The sequence below is a fragment of the Talpa occidentalis genome, unplaced genomic scaffold (genome assembly GCF_014898055.3).
Source record: "Talpa occidentalis isolate TD23 unplaced genomic scaffold, MPIMG_talOcc4v2.1 talOcc4.8, whole genome shotgun sequence".
Taxonomy (NCBI): domain Eukaryota; kingdom Metazoa; phylum Chordata; class Mammalia; order Eulipotyphla; family Talpidae; genus Talpa; species Talpa occidentalis.
The window spans coordinates 90,085,221-90,107,725 of record NW_023605194.1 but is presented as its reverse complement, the minus strand read 5'-3'; the positions used below and the strand labels follow the sequence as shown (position 1 = coordinate 90,107,725).

At 37.3% G+C, this 22,505-nt stretch overlaps 1 protein-coding gene across 1 annotated transcript in view; it reads left to right on the top strand.

Moving 5' to 3' along the window:
• LYPLAL1 (lysophospholipase like 1) overlaps positions 1-22,505 on the top strand; it is a 43,297-nt gene that overhangs the window by 19,069 nt on the left and 1,723 nt on the right. The window contains exon 3 of the mRNA XM_037496331.2: positions 14,279-14,448. Coding sequence (XP_037352228.1) covers positions 14,279-14,448 — 170 coding nt within the window. The remainder of the gene's footprint in view (positions 1-14,278; positions 14,449-22,505) is intronic.

Below are 22,505 nucleotides of genomic sequence, written 5' to 3'. Positions count from 1 at the left end.
CGGTTTTGCTTTCACTTTAACTAAACTGAGAAACTTTGTCTTTTAAATAATTTGTTTAGACCATTTTCATTTACTGTAATTACTGATATGTTTGAATTAAATCAACTTCCTTTTGTTCCTTTTTCCATCTTTTTGGATTATTTGCATTTTTTTTATATTCCATTTTCATTTATCTTTTCTATTCTTCCTGTTTGCTTTAGGGATTACGAGATATTAATCAAACCTTTCACCAATTTAGTGTTAGTTTTTTTTACCACTTTCACAAAATGTGGAAGCCTTACAAAGTTCCTTTACTCTCCCCTCCATATTATACTTGTCATATGTATTTCATCTAATTACATTGAAAACTCTATCAAACAAGGTTATTTTTACTCTCAGCATGTTTGTATGTTTTTGTGTGTGTGTGTGTGTGTGTGTAAAAGAATTTAAGAGGAAAACAATAGTTCATTGTATTTTCTCAGTTATGGTCTATTGCAGCATATCAGTGTGTTTTGATTAAATTGTAAATTACCATTTTGACTAAACGATATCCCTTTTCCTCAACCCTATTCAATAGCTGTTTTTAGTCAGCTAAGTTAGGGGTATGTTAAATAGAAGTCAGCATTTAATTTGCTGTGCTGATTTAAATGGAAAATATTGCTTCATTTTTTCATTATGTTAATTTGAAGACTATATTGAGGTGTTCAATAAAGATTTTTATTTCTATGACATGCTTTAACTGTATTTGTAATTAGAGGTTTTCTTGGTTGGGCTTTACTATTAGAATTTCCATTTAAAAAATAATAACAGTTTTTAAACAAGCCATTAATAATTTTTATGACGCTATAGTTTTTCTGGGTGTTTAGAAAAATTCTAAAAGTTACCAGATTTGCATAGTGCCTCTAGTTTTTGAGTCACTGCTGTTTACATGAAGTATATGTTTGTATTTTCCATTAAATGTGTATTCTAAAACAGGGTCAGGGCCTTTTGCTTTAGGTGTAGTAAACAATGGATTTGTCTTTACTTCACATATAGAATTCCTAGCTGAAGTTCTCCATTAGGCAATCTCTCTCCTGATCCAGTAGATCATGTACTACAGGTACACTTTGCTGGTAAAGAACCCAACTGAAAACATCTATTTTGAAGAAATAGTTTACTTCTTCAGTAAGTATTTTAAATAGTACTTTTAAATACCTATATGTAAAAGCTGTTTTCTTTGAAACATGTTCTCTTTTTTAAAAGAAACGTAAGAAAAAATTGATCATTTCTTAGGAATCACAATATGAATTTTACAAAAATTAAAGTCAAAAGATGTTCAGAGATACATAAGAAATTTTAGATATCCTATATTTCTACCTGACACAGATTATTCCCTAGTAACACAAATGATTATTGACATTCATCATTCAATGGTAGGGTCAAGGACTGCCCTAGGAGATACCATTTGAGCAGAACCTAACTGATCAGTAGGATCCCATCATGCAGAAAGGTGCCAAAGAGCATTCCAGGTGAAGGGAATGACACATGCGAAGCCCTGGATAAAGGATGAGGTTGTCCTGGGGCCTCCCTGGGGGCACAAGGGGTTAAGACGCAACCTGTGAAGCTGTCTGCAGCCACTGCAGCACGAGTTCGATCCCCCGCCAGGGAGCTACCCACATGGCACAGCAGACCTCTCCTGACTTGCCCGCTGCTCCCCTCAGCAGTGTATTTCAGTCACTCTGTAGTTGGTGAATCCTCTTACCCTCCACACCTCTGACTTGTACGCCAGTTCTTGTATGCATAAATAAATAAATCTTTAAAAAAAAAATGAAGTTGTCCTGTGAATAGAGAAACCAGAGGGAAATTGCCTTGGGCCCTCGTGAGTGGATGCTGGGTACATGCTTTGCAATGGACAGAAAGGAAAAGGAGCCAGAGATGTTACCTGAAAGGGTATTAGTGACCTTTTTATGACTTTCAGGGAACACATATCAAAACAGAACTCAGTGTCAACTCTTCCTTTTGATTCCAGCCTAGTATCTTACCTATGTAAAATGGTGGTTTGATTGATTTGTTGGTTGGTTGGTTGATTTAAGAGCCCCACACATGTTCTGAGGCAAACAGTTATTTATTATGGTAATGTCTGAGCTGTTCATACCAGCTCATAAAGTAACATATTTGAGGAAGAAAGTGAATGAATATAACATATGCGCCCGTTTGTTTAGCTGTTTTAAAACAGTCTTACTTTTTATGATTTATTTAAAGGTTAATTTAACAGTGGCATTATACATTCTTGACTATTTTCTTCACAAAAAAAGTTCTATCCTGATTACCACCAAGCCTACCTTCAAAATCACAACTATGTAAATGACTGAAAAGTTAATAACATTTCAGAAAAAACAACACAGATAAAATTTAAAAATAACAACAAAAAGGTCTGGCTGCCATCTGTCACCAGACATTTTAGTCCCTTTACCGCTTAACCTCTGGTATCTTCCAGAAGGAATCCATTCTCTTGTATAAGAGATTGTTTTTGGTTTTTGTTTGTTCATTTGATTTGTTTCTTTATCACCCACATGAGTGGACTCCTATACTTGCCGACCACTTTCTGACTTATTTCAGTTAGCATAATCCCCTTTGAGTTCATCCCCTTTAGGTTTGTCACGATTTGCAAAACTTCATCTTTTTTAATAGTTGAGTAGTATTCCATTGTTTATAGATACCATACCACATCTTTATCCATCCATCTTACTGTTTATTTAATTAAAAAATTTTAAGTGATTATATTGGGAGGAAGGAAATAAGGGTTATATTTGAAAGCTAACTTCTTATTCTACTATGACAGGAAATCAAACAGTAATGTTTAAAAAGAATATGTAAGAAACAGCTATGTGGATATTTTGTTGAGGAACGTAGATGTAATAAAAGAAGTATTTAATTTTTTTAAAGTTGGAGAATATAGAATAAAACTTTTAATTTTAAGACTTGTCTTTTTTTTTTTTTAAATATTAAATTTTATTTTTATATTCCCCCATACAATTGCAAACGCCCCATTCTGACCCCAATCCTTCCCCTCCCGCCCCCCACCCCCAAAAAGTGTCTCTGGTTCATAGTTTTTTGTTGATTTTGATTTTCACTTTCTTATATTCATTTTCCTGGTCCCTTATTTAAGTTTTCTAGATTCCTGCTATGAGTGAGACCATCCGGTATTTTTCTTTTTCTTTTTGGCTTATTTCGCTGAGCATGATCCCTTCCAGTGCCATCCATGTTGCTGCAAATTGCATGTGTTTATCTTTTTTGAATGCTGAGTAATATTCCATGGTATATATGTACCACATCTTCTTGATCCAGTCATCTATTTTTGCGCATTTGGGTTGTTTCCAAAGCTTAGCTATTGTAAACAGTGCTGCTATAAACATAGGAGTGCAGGTGCTCTTTGGAATTGATGTTTCTGTGTCCTTTGGGTAAATACCTAGGAGTGGAATTGCTGGATCATATGGAAGCTCTATGTTTAGTAGGTCCAGAAATCTCCACACAGCTCTCCATAGTGGTTGGACCAGTTTGCACTCCCACCAACAGTGCACAAGAGTTCCTTTTTCTCCACATCCTCGCCAACATTTGTTGTTGCTAGTTTTTTTAATATGTGCCATTCTCACTGGTGTGAGATGGTATCTCATGGTAGTTTTGATTTGCATTTCCCTGATTACAAGTGATGTTGAACATTTTTTCATATGTCTGTTGGCCATTTGCATTTCCTCTTCAGAGAAGTTTCTTTTTAGCTCTTCTGCCCATTTTTTGACTGGATTATTTTCTTTGTTGTTGCTGAGTCTCATCAGCTCTTTGCAGATTTTTGTGATCAGTCCTTTATCATTAGTGTTGGGTGCAAAAATGTTCTCCCAGTTGGTGGGGTTTCTCTTTGTTTTTGTTATTGTCTCTTTTGCTGTGCAGAAGCTCTTTAATTTGATGTAGTCCCAGCTGTTTATCTTTCTCTTCACTATCACTGCTTTGGGTGATGTGTCTGTAAAGATGTCTTTGCTGTGCAAATCCCGTAGTGTTTCTCCTATATTTCCTTCTATGTATTTTATGGTTTCAGGTCTTATGTCTAGTTCTTTAATCCATTTTGAGTTGATTTTGTGTATGGTGTGAGGTAGTGGTCAAGCTTCATTCTTTTGCATGTAGCGACCCAGTTTTCCCAGCACCATTTATTGAACAAACTTTCTTTGCTCCAATGCATAGTCTTTGCTCCTTTGTCAAAGATTAGTTGACCATAAATCTGTGGGTTTATTTCTGGATTTTCTATTCGATTCCATTGGTCTGTATGTCTGTTCTTGTTCCAATACCATGCAGTTTTGATGATTATGGCTTTGTAGTATAGTTTGAAGTCTGGGAGTGTGATGCCTCCATTTCCTTCTTTTTTTTTCAGTAGAGCTTTGGCTATTCGGGGTTTTTGGTGATTCCATATGAATTTCATCAATAATTGTTCTATTTCTTTGAAGAATGCCATTGAGATTTTGATTGGAATAGCATTGAATCTGTATATTGCTTTTGGTAGGATGGCCATTTTAATAATGTTTATTCTTCCAATCCATGAGCAGGGGATGTCTTTCCATTTCTTTGTGTCTTCTTCTATTTCTTTTAACAGTGTTTTATAGTTTTCTTTGTATAGGTCCTTTACCTCTTTTGTTAGATTTATTCCCAAATATTTGATTTTTTTTGTTTCGATAATAAAAGGGGTGGTTTTTTTGATTTCTTCTTCTTCAGATTTATTGTTTGTGTATAGGAAGGCTACTGACTTTTGCGTGTTGATTTTGTATCCTGCCACTTTACTGAATTGATTGATGAGTTGAATTAGTTTTTCTGTGGAGATTTTGGGGTTCTCTATGTATATTATCATATCATCTGCAAATAGTGATAGTTTGACTTCTTCTTTTCCTATTTGGATTCCTTGGATGTCTTTCTCTTGTCTTATTGCTCTGGCTAGGACTTCCAGTATTATATTGAAAAGCAGTGGTGAGAGTGGACATCCTTGTCTTGTTCCAGATCTTAATGGAATTGCTTTCAGCTTTTCACCATTGAGAATGATACTGGCTGTTGGCTTGTCATAGATGGCCTTTATGATGTTGAGGTATGTTCCTTGTATCCCAAGAATTTCAAGGGCTTTTATCATGAATGGGTGTTGCACTTTGTCGAAAGCTTTCTCAGCATCTATTGATATTATCATATGGTTTTTATATTTCTTTTTGTTGATGTGTTGGATAACGTTGATTGATTTTCGGATGTTAAACCATCCTTGTGCCCCTGGAATGAATCCAACTTGGTCGTGGTGAATTATCTTATGGATACATTGTTGGATTCTGATAGCTAAAATTTTATTGAGGATTTTTGCATCAGTGTTCATTAGGGAGATTGGCCTATAGTTTTCCTTTTTTGTGTTGTCCTTATTCGGTTTTGGTATTAGTGTAATATTGGCTTCATAGAACGTGTTTGGTATTGTCCCTTCCTTCTCAATTTTTTGGAAGAGTTTGTGAAGGATAGGCACTAATTCGTCTCTGAATGTTTGGTAGAATTCATTTGTAAATCCATCAGGTCCTGGGCTTTTGTTTTTGGGGAGGTTTTTGATTACCATTTCAATTTCGCTGCTTGTAATTGGTCTGTTTAGGTGTTCTATTTCTTCTTTATCTAGCTTTGGGTGATTGTAGAGTTGTAGGAATTTGTCCATCTCCTCTAGATTGTTGAACTTGTTTCCATATAACTGTTCATAGTAGTTACTGATTATTCTTTTGATTTCTGCTGTGTCCGTTGTGATTTCTCCTCTTTCATTTATGATCCTGTGTATTTGTGCTTTCTCCCTTTTTTCCTTTGTGAGCCTGGCTAGGGGTTTGTCTATTTTATTTATTTTTCAAAGAACCAGCTCTTGGTTTCATTGATCTTTTGGATGTTTTTTTAGTTTCAATTTCATTTATTTCTGCTTTGGTTTTATTATTTCTTTTCTTCTACTGGTTCTGGGGTTTTTTTTGTTGTTCTTTTTCTAGATCTTTGAGCTTCGAGATTAGGTTGTTTCTTTGAGTTCTTTCTTGTTTTTTTGATGTGAGCTTCTATTGCTATATATTTTCCTCTTATTACTGCTTTTGCTGCATCCCATACATTTAGGATATTGGTGTCCTCCTTGTCATTCAATTCAAAGAATTTTTTAATTTCTTCTTTGATCTCCTCGTTAGTCCAGTGGTCTTCCAGTAGTGTGGCTTTTAATCTCCATGAGGTAGGATAGTTCCTTGCCTTCTTTTTATGATTTATTTCTAGTTTGATGCCTTCGTGGTCAGAAAAGATGGTTGGTATGATTTCAAAATTGGTGTATCTGTTGATGTTTGTCTTGTGCCCCAGTATGTGATCGATCCTGGAGAATGATCCGTGTGCGCTTGAGAAAAATGTGTATTCCGTTTTTTTTGGGTTTAGTGTTCTATAGATGTCTGTTAAGCCCAAATGCTCTAGGTCCTTATTTAGAGCTTTAGTTTCTTTACTTATTTTTTGTCTTGTTGATCTATCCATTGTTGATAGTGGTGTGTTGAAGTCTCCCACTACATATGTGTTTCTCTGATGTCTGTTTTCAGAGTGGACAACAGTTGTCTGATATATTTTGGTGCTCTTTCGTTTGGTGAGTATATGTTAATGAGTGTTATTTCTTCTTGAAGTATTGTCCCCTTAATCATAATGTAGTGACCATTGGGGTCTCTTTTTATTTTTTTGAGTTTGAAGTCTGTTTTATCTGATATAAGTATAGCTGTTCCTGCTTTCTTTTTTGGCCCATTTGCTTGTAGGATTGTTTTCCATCCTTTGACTTTGAGCCTATTTTTATCTTTTGTAGCTAAATGTGTTTCCTGGAGACAGCAAAAGGTTGGGTTTTGTTTCTTAATCCAGGCTGCAACTCTGTGTCTTTTTATTGAAGAGTTTAGTCCATTTACATTTAGAGTTAATATTGATATGTTAGCATCTGTATTTGCCATTATGTTGTCTTTCCTTTGATTTTATTTATTTATTCTTTTAATAACTTTTTTTTTTTTGGTCTTCTTTCGTTGTTATTCGTCCCTCTGAGGTTCTGGCTTTAGGATTCCTTGTAGTATTTTTTGGAGTGGGGGTTTAGTCGCAATGAAATTCCGGAGTTTCTCTTTGTCTGGGAAGGTCCATATTCTTTCTTCATGGAGGAAAGAGAGCTTTGCGGGATAGAGTATTCTTGGTTGGCATCTGTTTTCTTGGAGTCTGTTGACTATGTCCCTCCACTCTCTCCTTGCCCGTAGTGTTTCTTCAGAGAAGTCTGATGTCAGCCTGATTGGTTTTCCTTTGAATGTTATCTGTTTCTTCCCTCTTGTCAGCTTCATTATTTTTTCCTTGTCCTGGATTCTTGGGAGCTTTACTATTATGTGTCTTGCTGTGTTTTTCCTTTCGTCGTGGAAGTTTGGTGTTCTTCTTGCTTCTTGTATATCAATTTTCAGCTCCTTCTTCTCATTTGGGAAGTTCTCTTCAATTATATCCATGAATATTTTCTCTGTTCCTACATCTCTCTCCTCTCCTTCTGGAATTCCTATAACTCTTATATTTCCTTTCCTCATGGAGTCAGATAGTTCCCGAAGTCTTTCTTCATTCTTTTTCCTTCGTACTTCTCTTTCCTTTTCTGTTTTGGTTCTTTTTATTTCTGTGTCTTCAAGATTACTTATTCGTTCTTCCATTTCATCTATTCTGCTTTCATTGCTTTTCCCAGAGTTCTTTAGTTCCTCCATTAATTCTTTGATCTCCTGCATTTCTCTTACTTCCCTCTTTAGGGACTCAATTTCCTTCTTCTGATCTATCACTTTTTTAATCATGGCAATTTTAAATTCTCTTTCTGGAAGGCTCAGAAGTTCTTCCAAGTTGCTGTCGTTGCAATCTGGGGAGTGGTTTTCTTTTTGTGGTGTGCTTCTTTCCTGAGGAGTTTTTAGGTTGCGTGTGGTTCTTCTACTCCCTACTGTCTGTTTTCTAATTTGTCGTATGCGTTGGGACACTGTGTTGCTCGGACTGACTGACATCTTGGGTGAACTTCTCCGCTCCCCTCTGGCTCTTCCAGGAGCCATCTCTGTCTTCTGGGGGAGCTTTCTGCTGGTTTTAGGCAGTTTTTACTGAAGAAATGTCCCTGTTCTCAAATGGCGAAGCGGGATGCAGTCCCTGTGCCTCCGGTTTCAGGCACACTCTTCTGCGCACCCGGTCTGCCCCGGACGTGGGTGCCTGCTCCCTCTGTGGGCTCAGACTGCTGGTTGGAAGGGGCCTGGCGTGGAATAACTTCCCGGCTGGCCACTGGGTCCTCCAGAAACCTTCTGCCCTTTTCAAGCAGTCTTAAGAAATGTCCTGTTTTATAGGGTGTTAGTGACTTTTTTTTTTCCTGGTCGCTAGGTGGCGCCAGAGATCTCTCCTATTGTCCTTGGGGGGCTGTTTTTCGCCTCCCCCCACCCCGTGGGACAGAGAACAGAGCGGGAATGGTAGGGTACACCTCAACAGCTTTGGGGTGCTGTGTCTGCCTTGTGCCCCACCGTCGTGGAGAACCCACGCCCCGAATTTTCGTGCCCCGGGTCTCAGTTCAAAGCCCTCAGTTCCAGGACGCGGGCTGTAGCCCAGTTCAGTGGCGCGGGAATGGCGCCTTTTGCACAGCTCCCGTGCCTGGGCGCCTGGTTCCTGCTCACTCAGGGAGGGACCTTCACCTCAGTGAGGACCTCCGTGCGTCTCCCCGCAAGCCTAGGTCGTCTCCCCGCAAGCCTAGGTCGCAGGCGCGGGGACCTGGGCAGCCGCGATCCAGGTCTGCACTTGCTTTTCAAGCTCCCCGAACGCGCCGCGTTTCCGCGCCAGCTTACCGGCAGCCCGGGCTGTGTGCGCGTCTCCCGGGGTCTTTGTTCTTCTCTAATGGCGCCAGGAGCCGTTCGCTCACCGCCGTGGCGGATCCTGCAGGGTTTGCCTCAGCTCCCGTTCACGGGGTGTGGTGGCTGAAATAGTTCCTTTCCACTCACAGTCCCGCTTGCTGCGTCGTTTGTTCTTGTTGGCCTCAGTCCGCGCGCGCGCGGTGGCGGCGGCGGGCGCTCCTCAGGGCCGGCCCGGGCAGTCGCGGCGTGGTCCCGCGGGCCGCAGCGCGGGCGCTAATCTCGGGCCGCTGTCCGCCGCGCCGCCTCCTCGCAAGACTTGTCTTTGATGTGTCTAACTATCACTTGGTATTTAAACTTGTTTAAGAGTGATCACCACATCTGAGGGGAGAAATCCTGTATCTGAAAACAAACAGATAAGGATGTAAAATAATGATGTGTCATTAATTTTTAAAAAGTTCTAAATTGTTCTTTTCTCATTAATTTTTTCCTATTATCTCCTTTCAAAAGAATTTTAATTTTTGCAAAGAACAGAGAGAACAAAAAGCTACTATAGTTTTATTTTAGTAAAAGTTGCACTGTGCTTCTGCCTCCATGGAGCATCTATCTCTACTGAAGTAAGGCGCTGTCAAAGATCAAAAGTTAAGTGACTATCATTTTTTCAATTAATGGCTAAGTTCCTAGAATGATTCACATTTTAGTCTGTGATATCATATTTAAGTGCTCAGAGAAATAGGATGAAATGAAAAGGGAAGTAGAAATAATTCAAAAGAGTAACAGTCTTATTCACGTTAAATATTCACTTAAATATTAACTTTAAATATTCACTTATTTAAAGTTATTGTTGTATACTCAGTTTTCATTCAGAAGCACTCTGTGATTCAGTGACCATTTGAATAGTTGGGGATTTTACTTTATCTGACAGCGATGTTAATATTGTGTGCAAAATAGCTTCCGTGTTCAGGGCACTGTAAAAAGGGTAACTGAGAAGTGATTCTGATACCTAGGAGGCTGCATTGCTGTCTCTGTTGATTCAGTTTTTCTCCCCCTCCAGCCAAGCAAGTCCTGAGATCAGAGGCCTGCAGGAATGAAGGGCTGGGGCTCTGCAGGAAACCCTGTAGAGAGCTGGTGTAGGATTCCCTCTCCCTGTACCTGCTGAGTAGCTGAACAGGGAGGAGAATTTCTTGGAGAGGGACAGAATGTGGCAAATGATGGGAAGAGCACAGCCTTTCAGATTTATGTCACAAAATCATAAACACCAGATAATAATGCAGTATTAGTTAAAATCTCACTAGGACTTTAAAGGAGGATTACTTGAGATTATTTTACAATCTGCTAAATATTTTAACTAATTAGATAAATAAAGAAGAATAGATGCCTGAGAATAGGTAGAACAAGTAGAAAAAGAGATTGGGAGCGATGAGGAGGGCAGGAGGTAGGAGAGAACATCCTCCTAAACCCACTGTAATGTGGCCATTGTGATCCTGACACAGGGATGAGTAGTAGGTCAGTGGGACAGAATGGAGCATTTCCAACCAGAGTTCTTTACCTGATTTGCAGATTTACCTGATTTGAATAGCTATTTCTTTTTCCCAAGGGCATACAGAACTAGTGACATTCTAGATGCATGGGAGAGAAGTCTGTTCATTTTGTTAGTGCATGTGTTACACGGGCTTAATTCTCACACAGACCCTAGGTTGAGAGGGACCAGGTAATTCAGAACTATAAAGTTAAATATAAGGCAAAGATGGTGTTTCACCTGTGAAACAGAAGTGGGGTTTTTGGTTGTCTGTGTTTTTAAATAGTAGTGCAGATAGAGTGGACTATCCATATTGGAGAAAATTAATTTGAACCCTTAGACCACTTCATGTGTGAAATAAATTTTAGAATTGTTCCAGGCTTAAATGTAAAAATGAAAGCAAAAATCTTAGAAATAAATTTTGGATTCTCTGTAAAAATGTGTAGATTGGTAACTGCTTCTTAAATCATGAGGCCTGGAAATTTAGTTTGTTTTTTTTTTAAAGGTCAGATTTCATCATTGTAAAGAATTTTATGTTAAAGATTTATTAAAAATTATTGTCAATATACAAAAACAGGTTAGAAAAACACTTAAAAATACAAATGACTACTATTTGTGTCATAATAGACAAAGTGGTCTTCTAAACTAATAAAAAATAATCAAAATCACACTAGAAAAAGATAGCAAGTTATATGAACTGGAAATTGTACTTATGTGGACTTCTAGAACAGATAGCACCAGCCTATAGTAATGGAAGTGACTCAGTGGTTACCTATGAAGGGCATGAATCACTTGCAAAGGGGTGTGATAGAATTTTCTGAGGAAAAGAGAATGCTCTGTTTAATTGTGGAAGTTTAAATTGTCTAAAGTTTGTGAACTATAGACCTAAAACATATTTTTATATATGTAAATTAGTTTTTAAAAATAGGATTTTAAAACTATAGTTGGTGCCATTAAATATTGACATTTTAAATATGTTAGCACCTTCTTGCTATTAGGGCTCTAGGCAAAAGGATATTCTCTCACCTTTCTTGTAGGAAGCTGAATTATTTATGTCCTTCATGGAAGCAGTTTTGAACATCTAGTAATATAAAAGGTATGCCTTTCAATTCAGCAGTCCTGTTTCTTTGACTGTGATATGTGGGCATGAAAATACCAGAGTGTAGAAAACATCGATGCCAATATGTGTAATGCAGCATTGTTCTAGGTGACTGACCTACCCAGCAAATGCCCATTATCAGAGGGTGGCTGATTAGACAGTCAAACATGTCTATCACGAGATACAATATTGCCAGTCTAAAGAACTGGTTAGAACTAATTTATTGAGGAATTGTTAAAGGAGTCCTCAAATATATTCTGTAAAGATGTGTGCACAAGAAAGACATCAAGGGCTGTATCCAGATCGGAAATGCCATGTGCCTGTGAAACCAAGACTTGGGGGAGGGAGAGAAGGAGGAGTGGGAGAGGCAAGGAGGAGTAGAACAAAAAATAAGATTTATATGAAAAACACCCAGATAACATATACACCATTCCCCACATTTGAAAAAAAATGTATCTTCATAACCTGGGAGAAGATGTTAGGCTTAAATGTACTGATTTTTAGGGATATTTGAAACATGACTGAAGTTTCAGAAAGCATGCGTCCAAGTAACTTCTGTAACTTGGTTCTATTTCGGTAAATGAAAGATCCTCTGTGGATGAGTTCTCATTAAATTTGAGTCAGATCACCTTTCTTGTTTCCAGGTTTCTTTCATTTTCCCTGAGAAACTTTCCAAATACAGCCCTCTCAAATTCCAGGCTCCTGAAGTGCATCTGTTTATTTTGGAGTGGTGTGATCAGCACAGAAATGCTCTCCTGTGTCCTCCAGCACCTCCCACTGGTCCTAGAGTGGCAGTTCCCCAGGAGCAGGGATCGCGGGCTCCTTTGATACAGCGGATGAGAAAATTAGACCTGAAAGTCATACCGACTTGCATTTGCTAAGGTTCCAGTGAGTTTTCACTGGAGAACATACACAGAAATGCATTCAGGTCTCAGTGGGTGCCTCAGCCCTCCATTTCTTCAGGTTCTGGCTCTCATGGACTTTCACGGGTACAGCTAAGTGTGAGATGGGGCAGAGCAGGAGGAATCTTGCATCCGTGCTCATCGCGGGTTTATATCTCTTTCAGGTAATGATGGCACCTTTGGCACAGATTGTGTTTTCTATGGCATTCTTGCATGTACCACAGATTCCTCTTCTCACTGTCACAGAAGGAGAAGACAAAGCTTGCTGAGTGAAAAACACTATTTTGTATGAAACTCTTTTCCTCATCTTGGGAAATCCTTTGTTCTTCCATGTTTATTTTGTATGTTTGTATACTTCTTTGCATTTGCCTACAGGAATCTCTTTTTCTCCCCCTTCTTTACCTTTATCCACAAAGGACTTGAACACAGTGCCCATTTCTCCTTTGTCATTGGTTAAAAGAGAATGCTTGGACTGTCTTGAAACACATGCTTTTTTTAAAAAAAAATTGTATTTATTTATACAAGCACTGCGTACAGTCAGAAGTATGGGAGGGTGAGAGAATTCACCAGAGCCAGAGGGGGGAACAGAACAGGCAGACTGACGAAATACACTGCTGAGGGGAGCAGCGGGCAGCAGGAGAGGTCTGTGCGCCATGTGGGACCCTCACCTGGCGGCCGGGGATCGAGCCGGCGCTGCAGAGGCAGCAGGCAGCTTCGCAGCCCAGCGCTCAACCACTGTGCCACCAGGGGAGGCCCTTGACACACACACTTTAATAGAGCATGCTGGATGAATACACAATGAATGGGTTAAGATTCCCTCTAATGTAACCATTCTATCTCACACTTAAATGTAAAATATCTTAAAAGATCATCCTTATTCCACAAGACACCAGTTCACAGCATCTCGTCCCATGTTGCATCCATACATGCAAACAGTGTGGAATACCTGTTTGACCATTGCTTCCACAGATTATTTATATCCTAATAAACTCTTGTTTCAAGTTTCCTAAGATTTTTAAAAACTAGTTCCAAATCTTGATTTTTATCTTAGATCTTGATTCTTACATTCCTTATTCTAAGGATTGTCTGTCTGGATATGATCAAGAAAGCCCTTAAATTATTAACTGAGATTTCTTACTGATGTGCTATAAATTAAACACCTTTTTAAAAAAGATTTATTTTTATTTATTTATGCATACAAGAACTGGAGTGCTGGCCAGCAGTGTGGGGGTTGAGAGGATTCACCAGAGACAGAGTGGGGAGCAAAACAGGCAGATCTACTGAAATACTCAGCTGAGGGGAGCCGCTGGTGAGACAAGGGAGGTCTGCTGTGCCATATGTTGGTTAACACCCTGGCCAGGGATCGAACTCATGCCCTAGGGTTTAGTGATGGCTTGATAGTGCTGAGACTTTAATCCCTGTGTCACCAGGGAGGCCCCTTCAGTAAACACCTTTAGAAGCATTTTGGTCAATCTTTTTTTTTTCCACTCTTGAGGTAATGAATTTTTTGCATGGGCATTTATTTCTCTGTGAATGCTTAAATATTGATCCTTACATTAAAGGGGAAAAAGAGATTAAAGTAAATCAAAGCAGAAATTGAAAAGAAAAAATAAACCTACCTAAGTCATTTAAATTGAGCTGAAAAAAAAAACAAACAGTATATTTAATTCTCTTTTTGTCGTGGAGATATTTTGGAGAATTTATGAATCTTAAAAGGTAGAAGAAAGAATAAATATGACCTGGTATTAGTAAATGTTAATGGGATCATCCTAAGTGTAGGAGAGTTAATGCAGTATTCATAAGATGTTTTTAATATGGTTTCTTTACCTTACAAAACTTGGAGGAAGTTAAAATGACCCCAAATACTGATATTGTAGAAATTAAAATATTCATTTTTAATATTTGCTTTTTTTGTGGTTTCCAACAGGCCATATACTCCTATGAAAGGAGGAATCTCCAATGTATGGTTTGACAGGTTTAAAATATCTAATGACGCTCCAGAACACCTTGAATCAATTGACTTAATGTGTCGAATACTTACAGATTTGATTGATAATGAAGTGAAAAGTGGCATCGAGAAGAACAGGATATTAGTAGGTAAGAACTTTAAGTCATAATTAAAAATTTTTTCCACTTGGTTAATTCTATACATTGAACTTTACTTAGAATATTATTTAGAAGTACATGTATTTCACTTGTTCATGTGTATATGATATGTCAGTTGATATTCTTTTTAATAACATAATCTGAGAATTCCATGGTTAATGTTCAATTTAGAGATTATTCATTTCAATTTTTAAAACACTCGAATTAGATTAAGTTTATGACTACTTTTAAACTGCCGTTGCCATGGTTAGAGTACAGAGTTGAAATATAACATCATGTTTATGAAAAGTAAACACTTAAGATTTACTCTCAGGAATGAATAAGGTATTTGTAAACTTTTGGTAAATGTGTCTTTAGTAATCTTTGTTCTGTAGGGGATATATTGTACCTTTACATAAGCCCTTTATCATACTTAACACCCTTTTTCTTTTCTCTAATACCAAGTACATAATCTATTAAAATCTATCTCTCTAATATACACAAACATGAGATGGGTTGTGTAGAATATGGATGGTACAGGATGTATTTTGTGAAGGAGTTTTATTAAATTAATAAGTTATATTTAATAATGAAATTACAAAGCAATTTAAGTATATACATGAAGTTCTAAGTAACATCAAAATGCATATTAAAATCCTTTATAGATAGGATTTGGGCTAAGTTAATAAACTTTCTTCATGTTTGTTAATGTATGGAACTTTTGTTAGTTAAAAACAGTGTAATCCCAGCCTGGTAACATCAATCTCCTTTCTAACTCTCCTTTCTTTATCTGTGTTTAACTGTATTTCTCTGTTTCTCTGTACCTATATTTAAATCAGTGTTTAATGGAGAGGAACTTTGAAAATTGTGGGAGTCCTGGGAAAGTATAGAGAAGGGCCATCCAACTCATTCTAGGGGACAATGAAGCAGTTACAAATAGAATTCCAACTGTGTAACTGTATGGCAGGTTCCATCATTCACTCATTTAGCAAGTCTCCTTTTTAAATTCCCACTATGTGTCAGGGAGTATGCTGGGTCCTCAGTGGGACACAGATAAATAAAGCAGACTCTGTCTCACAATGACTTACAGTCCCAAAGGCCCATGAGGCACTGAGACAGATAACTTTGACGTCATCCAGCCAGTGATGAGTGTCCCAAAGCTCTTCCAAGGAAATGAACGTGTAAAGTTATTACTGTACAGAGCAGAGGCTCAGGAAATTTGTAATGAATGGCATGACCTATCCCTAATTTGCATATACACAAGTCTCCATAGCTTCTGTGCTTAGGTGATGATAATGGCACCCATCTTACAAAGTTGTAATGATTAATCTATTCATGTAAAATAGTTAGAAATGTGCCTGGCGTGTAATGTTGTAAATCCTTTCCTTCTGTTACTAAATATGCTGTCTCTCCAGATAGCACATGAGCCCTTGGGATCAGTGTTGCCACTTGGAGACCCAAGTCACTGGTCATTTTTCTTCTACCAACTGTCCTTTCCTTGTGTCCATGCTGTGCTCGCCTCTTTCTTTTTCACTGCTCATAGATTATTTAAACAGAAGTCTCTGCTTAATATGTTTCTACTTTTTTAAATGCTTTTGTACAGTGTCTATAATAGCACATTTTAAGTTATGATTTAAGTGTTATTCATGACACTTAAATGAAGGTGGGATTCAGTAATCCTGCATAATTTTTATTAAGCACACACACACACATACCTTAGTTAGGTTAGGGTATTAAAAAAATTGTTGTAAGAGGAAAAATTTTAAGACCCCCCAAAAATGGAGATGATAAGTACAAACATTGTTATCCTTACTGATTTTCATTACTGTGTAACAGTTTTTTTTATTTTGATTAGTGGAATTTTATTGTATTAAACTTAATTTTAAAAGAAATTAATTTAAACATCCAGCCTTTTCTAGGTAGTCTATCCAGCTAGGTCATCTATCCAGGTCAGAAATGGTACTTCTCATACTAAATTTGATCTCCATATAGTTAATAGAAATTGTAAGTGCTGGAATACTCAATAATCTATCAAAAATTTATTTTTTTTAAGAATGTTCTTTTTATTTTTGCGTAGAATGGGGTGTAGGCCAGAGGAGTGGGGGGGTGGTGAGAGGATTCACCAGAGATAGATGGGGAGCAGAACAGTGGATTTACTGAAATACATTGTTAAGGGGAGCACCAGGCTATGCCATATGTGGGTTAGCTCCCTGGTGGAGATCAAACTCAGGCCATAGCAATGATAGCGCTGAGACTTAACCTGTAGGCCACCCGGGAGGCCCTGCAAAAAAATTTACAGTCTAATGAGACATAGAACAAAACTATTCTAGCCCGGTGCAAATATTGTAAAAATATGTACAAGGTACAGTGTAAGCAATGAGGAAGAAGTAAATTTGGCAGGGGGGAGTCAAGAACTCTTTTTTAGAAAAGATGATTCTCCTGAGTTTTAAGGAATGAGTGAAAATATGGCTGGGTAAAAAGGAGGGAAACATATACATGAAAGGGACATATGAGAATCTTAGGAAATACCAGTTTGGTATGTGCTCCAATTCCTAGGATTATTGAATTGTACATAATGATGATTGAATGTTCAATTTAGAAAGATTATGTTGACAGCACTATGGGGGGCTGACTGATCTGAAGGCCAGGAAAAGAACAAGGTGGCAAATGATAAACCCATTAGAATGAGGAGAGACTAATACATAAACTGTTCCAGGATTTGGAGACCCAAGGATGAATAAAATTAGATTGCAGGTATGGGCTATGCAAGCAAATTCCTTGTTTTCTGATATATGTATTACTTGATTAATGGGAAAATTAAAAAAAGAAACTTTGGTTAAATAGGGAAAATGAAACAAAAGATTCACTTCCTATCCCAGGAAGTAGAATGCATATATAGAGATGTGCAATAAAAATTAGTTCCTTGGGACCTCCCCGGTGGCGCAGCGGTTGAGCGCTCGGCTGCGAAGCTGCCTGCAGCCTCTGCCGCGCCGGTTCGATCCCCGGCTGCTCCCCGGCCACCAGAGGAGGGTCCCACATGGCGCGCAGACCTCTCCTGCTGCCCGCTGCTCCCCTCAGCAGTGTACTTCGGTCCTTCTGCCTGCTCTGCTCCCCGCTCTGGCTCTGGTGAATTCTCTCACCCTCCCATGCTTCTGACTGTACCCAGTGCTTGTATAAATAAATAAAATAAATAAATAAAAATAAAAAATAAATCTTAAAAAAAAAGTTCCTTGGAGATATTTGTAACTCCTCACTCTACATTCTCTACATTAAGAATATCAAACATAAGAAAGTTTATTTTTATATATTCATACAACATGGAATTCTCCAGAGAGGATGAAAGAAGTTAGGGGAGCACAGGCATTATAATAGTGACTTTCAAGTTACTCTCTGAATGCTAGCCTTTTATGTTCATTGATAAAACTTGGATTCAAACCCTGTATTCCACTAAAATTATTAATAATTTTAGATTACCCTGTGTTCTTCTGGCTTTTCCTGCATGTTAAGAGGGTCTGATGTACAGAATATAAACCTGATCCATTGTACATTCTGCCTCTCTTTAATGTTGATCTTGAAACTTTTCATTTTCTTCTAGCATGTTTCTGGATAATGTGAGAAGTCAAATGGGAAACAGTGTATCACTTTTCCTTTGTGTACTATTGCACTTAAAAAAATCTATGTGATAGTAATATGACTAAAATTGTTGACATTTTTATTATATGCCAGTTTTTAAATTTCATTCTATATCAGTTATATATTTAGTGTTTTAGTTACACAGTTGCTTTCAAATATAGTATCACTCTTGACCCTTAGAAAATTTTTCTCATTTCAGTTTGAAGAAGCTAAACTCCAAAGAGATTGCTGGCTAATATAAAATAGAGTTGGGACTGGAACCCAGATCCACTGATTTTGTCAAGAATTTTGTACCATGATGAAATTCCTTTTTTGGCCACTAGGTGGTGATAATTTGTTGTTAAGAGAAAGTATAATTTTGGTTTAACTTTGATCTGGAATGTATAGAACCTGATGTGTTATGTGACCAGATTATAAACATTTTGATTTGAGTATACTGTCAGACTTTTAAAGCACAGGGAATCAAATGCTTCTGGAATTATACCTGAGTAATTTACTTGAATACTTTATAAATGCCCATCGCTTGAATTACGGTCTGTTAATACGGTTGAATATTATGTAACGAGTAATTGCTGTCAGCTCATAGAAAGCAGGTAGTAAGTATATGTTAAATGAATAAAAAATAATTAGTCAGTTTTGTATGCTGTTGAAAGACTTTTAAATAAGTACTACCCGATAGAAAAAAATAAGATATAAATTGTCCAGGTAGAGTGAGGTTTATAAAGATGAATTTCCTAAAAAAAATGTTAAAATTATAGGCCTCCCTGGTGGCACAAGGGGTTAAGTCTCAGCACTGTCAAGCAATTGGCAGCCACTGCGGCATGAGTTTGATCCCCAGCCAGGTAGCTGACCCACATGGCGCAGCAGACTTCTATCTCACCCGCTGCTCCCCTCAGCAGTGTATTTCAGTAGATCCGCCTGTTCTGCTCCCCACTCTGTCTCTGGTTAATCCTCTCACCCCCTGCACTTCTGGTCTACACCCCAGTTCTTGTATGAATAAATATATATTTTTTTAAATGTCAAAATTATCTATGAGTAGTAAGATTTTAGGTGACTCATTGTCTTTGTTTCTGTCTGCATGGTAGAAACACTTTGCACCACATATATTAATATATGTGAATATACTAATTTTATAGTAAGATTTAAAATAAGAATGCAGGGATAGCTAGAATTGCCATGATGGCATCCGCCACCCAGATCCCAGGCCTATTGTCCTGTCCTTGGGATGTTTCTTCTCAAGCTTCTGCAGTGAGCACCTGACAAGAATAGATTCTTGTGCTGTCCTTCTAACGCACACATGTTGTAGCCACTTACTTTTCTTCAACAAGTATAAGAACTTTAAAAGCCTAGGGCTGCTGTTCTTTTGGTGACTCTGGACCCTTTGTATGAGAGAAAATAACACTAATTCATATGGCGGGCATAACTTAGATATTCCCAAATCAAGAATAATTAGAAGATATAAATTAAATGGAAGACTTGTTGAAATTTGGAGAAAGGGTGGGTTTTGTTGAATTTTTATAATCCTGTTCATTTGATGGTACATTTGGATTGTAAGTATTTTGTCCTCTGGGTTTTGTTTTCAGATAGATTAACTTAGTTTTCACAGTATAGTTTTTTTTTTTTAAACATTGTTTCTGTTTTATTTTATTTAAAGAGTTCATAAAAGCTAAGTTTATTATTTTTTAACATGTTTTATTCAGCTTGTTAATCTTAAATGTATGTTGAAATTTTAACTCTTGACATTTTAATACTTTGCCAGCAACTATAAATATACACTATAACCATTACCTACAATGAGTTTACTATTTGGAATCCACTTATTGAACAGTATATTTTATATTGCACTTTAGACACTTAGATGGAAATTGAATTCAAATAACTAGTCCTTTGTGTTAAATTTTCTTCTGTTAGAAAAAATACACAAAGTCCCCTTTCACAGTAGTGTCTGTTGCTAAAGGTGATTGTACTGTCAAAGATGGCTGGTGGGGGATCGCAGATTACCTCACAAGATTATAAATGGGTACGGGACTTAGATTAAGTCTTTAAATCGTAAGATTTCAATGAGTACATTTTTTCTTCACTATAATCGTGAATCAGATATGAGGTTGAATATCTGCTGGATGCATCTGTTTGTTCATAATGACATTTTTTATGTGGGAAGATATTTTATTTTTTTGTTGTTGGACCAGTCCCATCGAGAAGACTCTGGAACCAGATATAGCAACTATGTTTCCCTAGCCACTGAAAATGAAGGGCTAGAGGGCACATTTAATGTGTAAAATTTTCTTAGTAGCTTTACTTTTAGAATAATTTTTATATGTTTTTACTTACTAATCTGTTTTTGTTCATATATTTCTTGTGATATTTCTGAAAAAATTTTAACACCTAAAAAGATCATATTTAATAATATTAGCCTCAATACTTTATGCAATATTTTTCTTTTTGCCCCATTTGTGGATTTCGAATCCCTTTTCAATCAATGAGGCAGCTTAGATTATGTAGAACTTCATTGTTGAACATGATAACCTTTAGCCATGTGACTATTTAAACTTAAATAAAATTAAACATTTAGTTTCTCAGTCACACTAGTTACATTTAATATGTTCCTTAGGTACATTTGACAAAAATATAACTTAAGATCTTGAATTTCTCCAGAAAGTAAATCCTTATCCTCCAGCCTTGGTATCTGTAACATGTGCTTTTCTTTTAAATCGTGACCACATTTTCACTTTCTGTTCTTAGCCATTACACTTAATTTTGAATTGTCTGCCTTGCAGCTATTAAAATTTTTCTAAGACTGTGATTTTCATACATTTGACTTGTAAGTAGGTGAGCTGTTAAAAATTAGACATAGGCTTTGAAATTGTGTTAGTGGCTCTAGGGCTGTCTAGGAGTCTTTATTTTTAAGAGGCCACATGATATTACATGGAAAAACTTGAGAAGCAAGGACAAGTCCATAACTAGAAATATGGCAAAAGCTTGGAACTCTTATTGCATACTTAATATGAATGTTTGATATGTCCATCTTGTCTGCAGTGAACTCTTCATACCCACATGGGGCATATCAAAGATTTATTAATGTACACATTCACAGATAACATGGCTCAGTTGTTTTTATCCTTTTTGGGATCTAATGCACATAAACAAATTTTGCATATAGTTTTTTTACTGTTCCTCCCCCACCAAGGTCATTCCTGAACCTCTAATTATATGTACCCTTATTCAGACGTGTTGTGGGGTTATTTCAAAGAGTTGTTTGAATGGTTCTCATTCATGATGAGCTACTGCTACTGATGAGACCCTGTCATTTCTTTCTAGCATGTTGAAACCCAGATGTAATATTTATCACACACTTTAGTTATTTACATAATATATTCTCTTTTTTTTTTAAGATTTATTTATGCATACAAGAACTGGGGCACAGGTTAGAGGTGCGGGGGGTGAGAGGATTCACCAGAGACAGAATGGGAAACAGAACAGGCAGACTGCCTGAAATACACTGCTGAGGGGAGCAGCGGGCAAGTCAGGAGAGGTCTACGCCATGTGGGTCACCTCCCTGGCCTGGGATCAAACTGCTGCAGTGGCTGCTGATTGCTTCATAGTGCTGCTTCTTAACCCCTTGAGCCACCAGGGAGGCACCATATTATATAAACATTTTAAAACTCTAAACTCCCCAAGCTAGTAACCCTCACTCATACATTTGTACCCTGGATCTAAAATAATTTCAATCTTCCCCATATGAAATAATTTTATTCTAATAAATATTAGGATAGCAGAAAGTACGCTAAACTCAGTTGGACGTTATCTGCTTTCAGTTCTAATTTTATAGCTAAAATTTGGGGTGCAGCCTTAAGTAGGTCACCTAATCTCTTGGGGCTTCTCAGTTCCCTTCATCTATTAAAGATTGTAGTAAATCCAAAGTTGTCCCTAAGGAATCAGTTTTATACGTTAAGTGAACTACAGCAGTAGGTTGGAAATTAGGAGGTATGAATTCTACACCAAAGTATATTTGTTATTGTTACAAGTGTGTGACTATGTAGTTTACTGTCTGTATTTTTTCATGAAACATAAGAAAGATACCTCTATGTTCTGTGATATGTCTTCCCCACCTTGAACAGAAGTGTCTTTGTGTTTTAATATGTGTATCTCCAGTAAGTAGCAATGTTGAGTACCTGAAATCACTCAATTAATTTTTTTAAAAATCTCATATGGATGTACATGTTTAAAAAATGCTTGAACTGGCTAACCAAATTATTGATCAGCCCCCTCATTTAAAGATCACTGAGTCTCAATTATAAGGTCAATCCTGGAAATGTAAATCCTTCTGAGCTCATATGTTGGCAAGTGGGACTAAAGATGCGTGTTATTAATTGTACTTGCAGTGTGAGGATTCCTATATTATACGCATAAACAAAATACAAGTAGACATTAGTTTA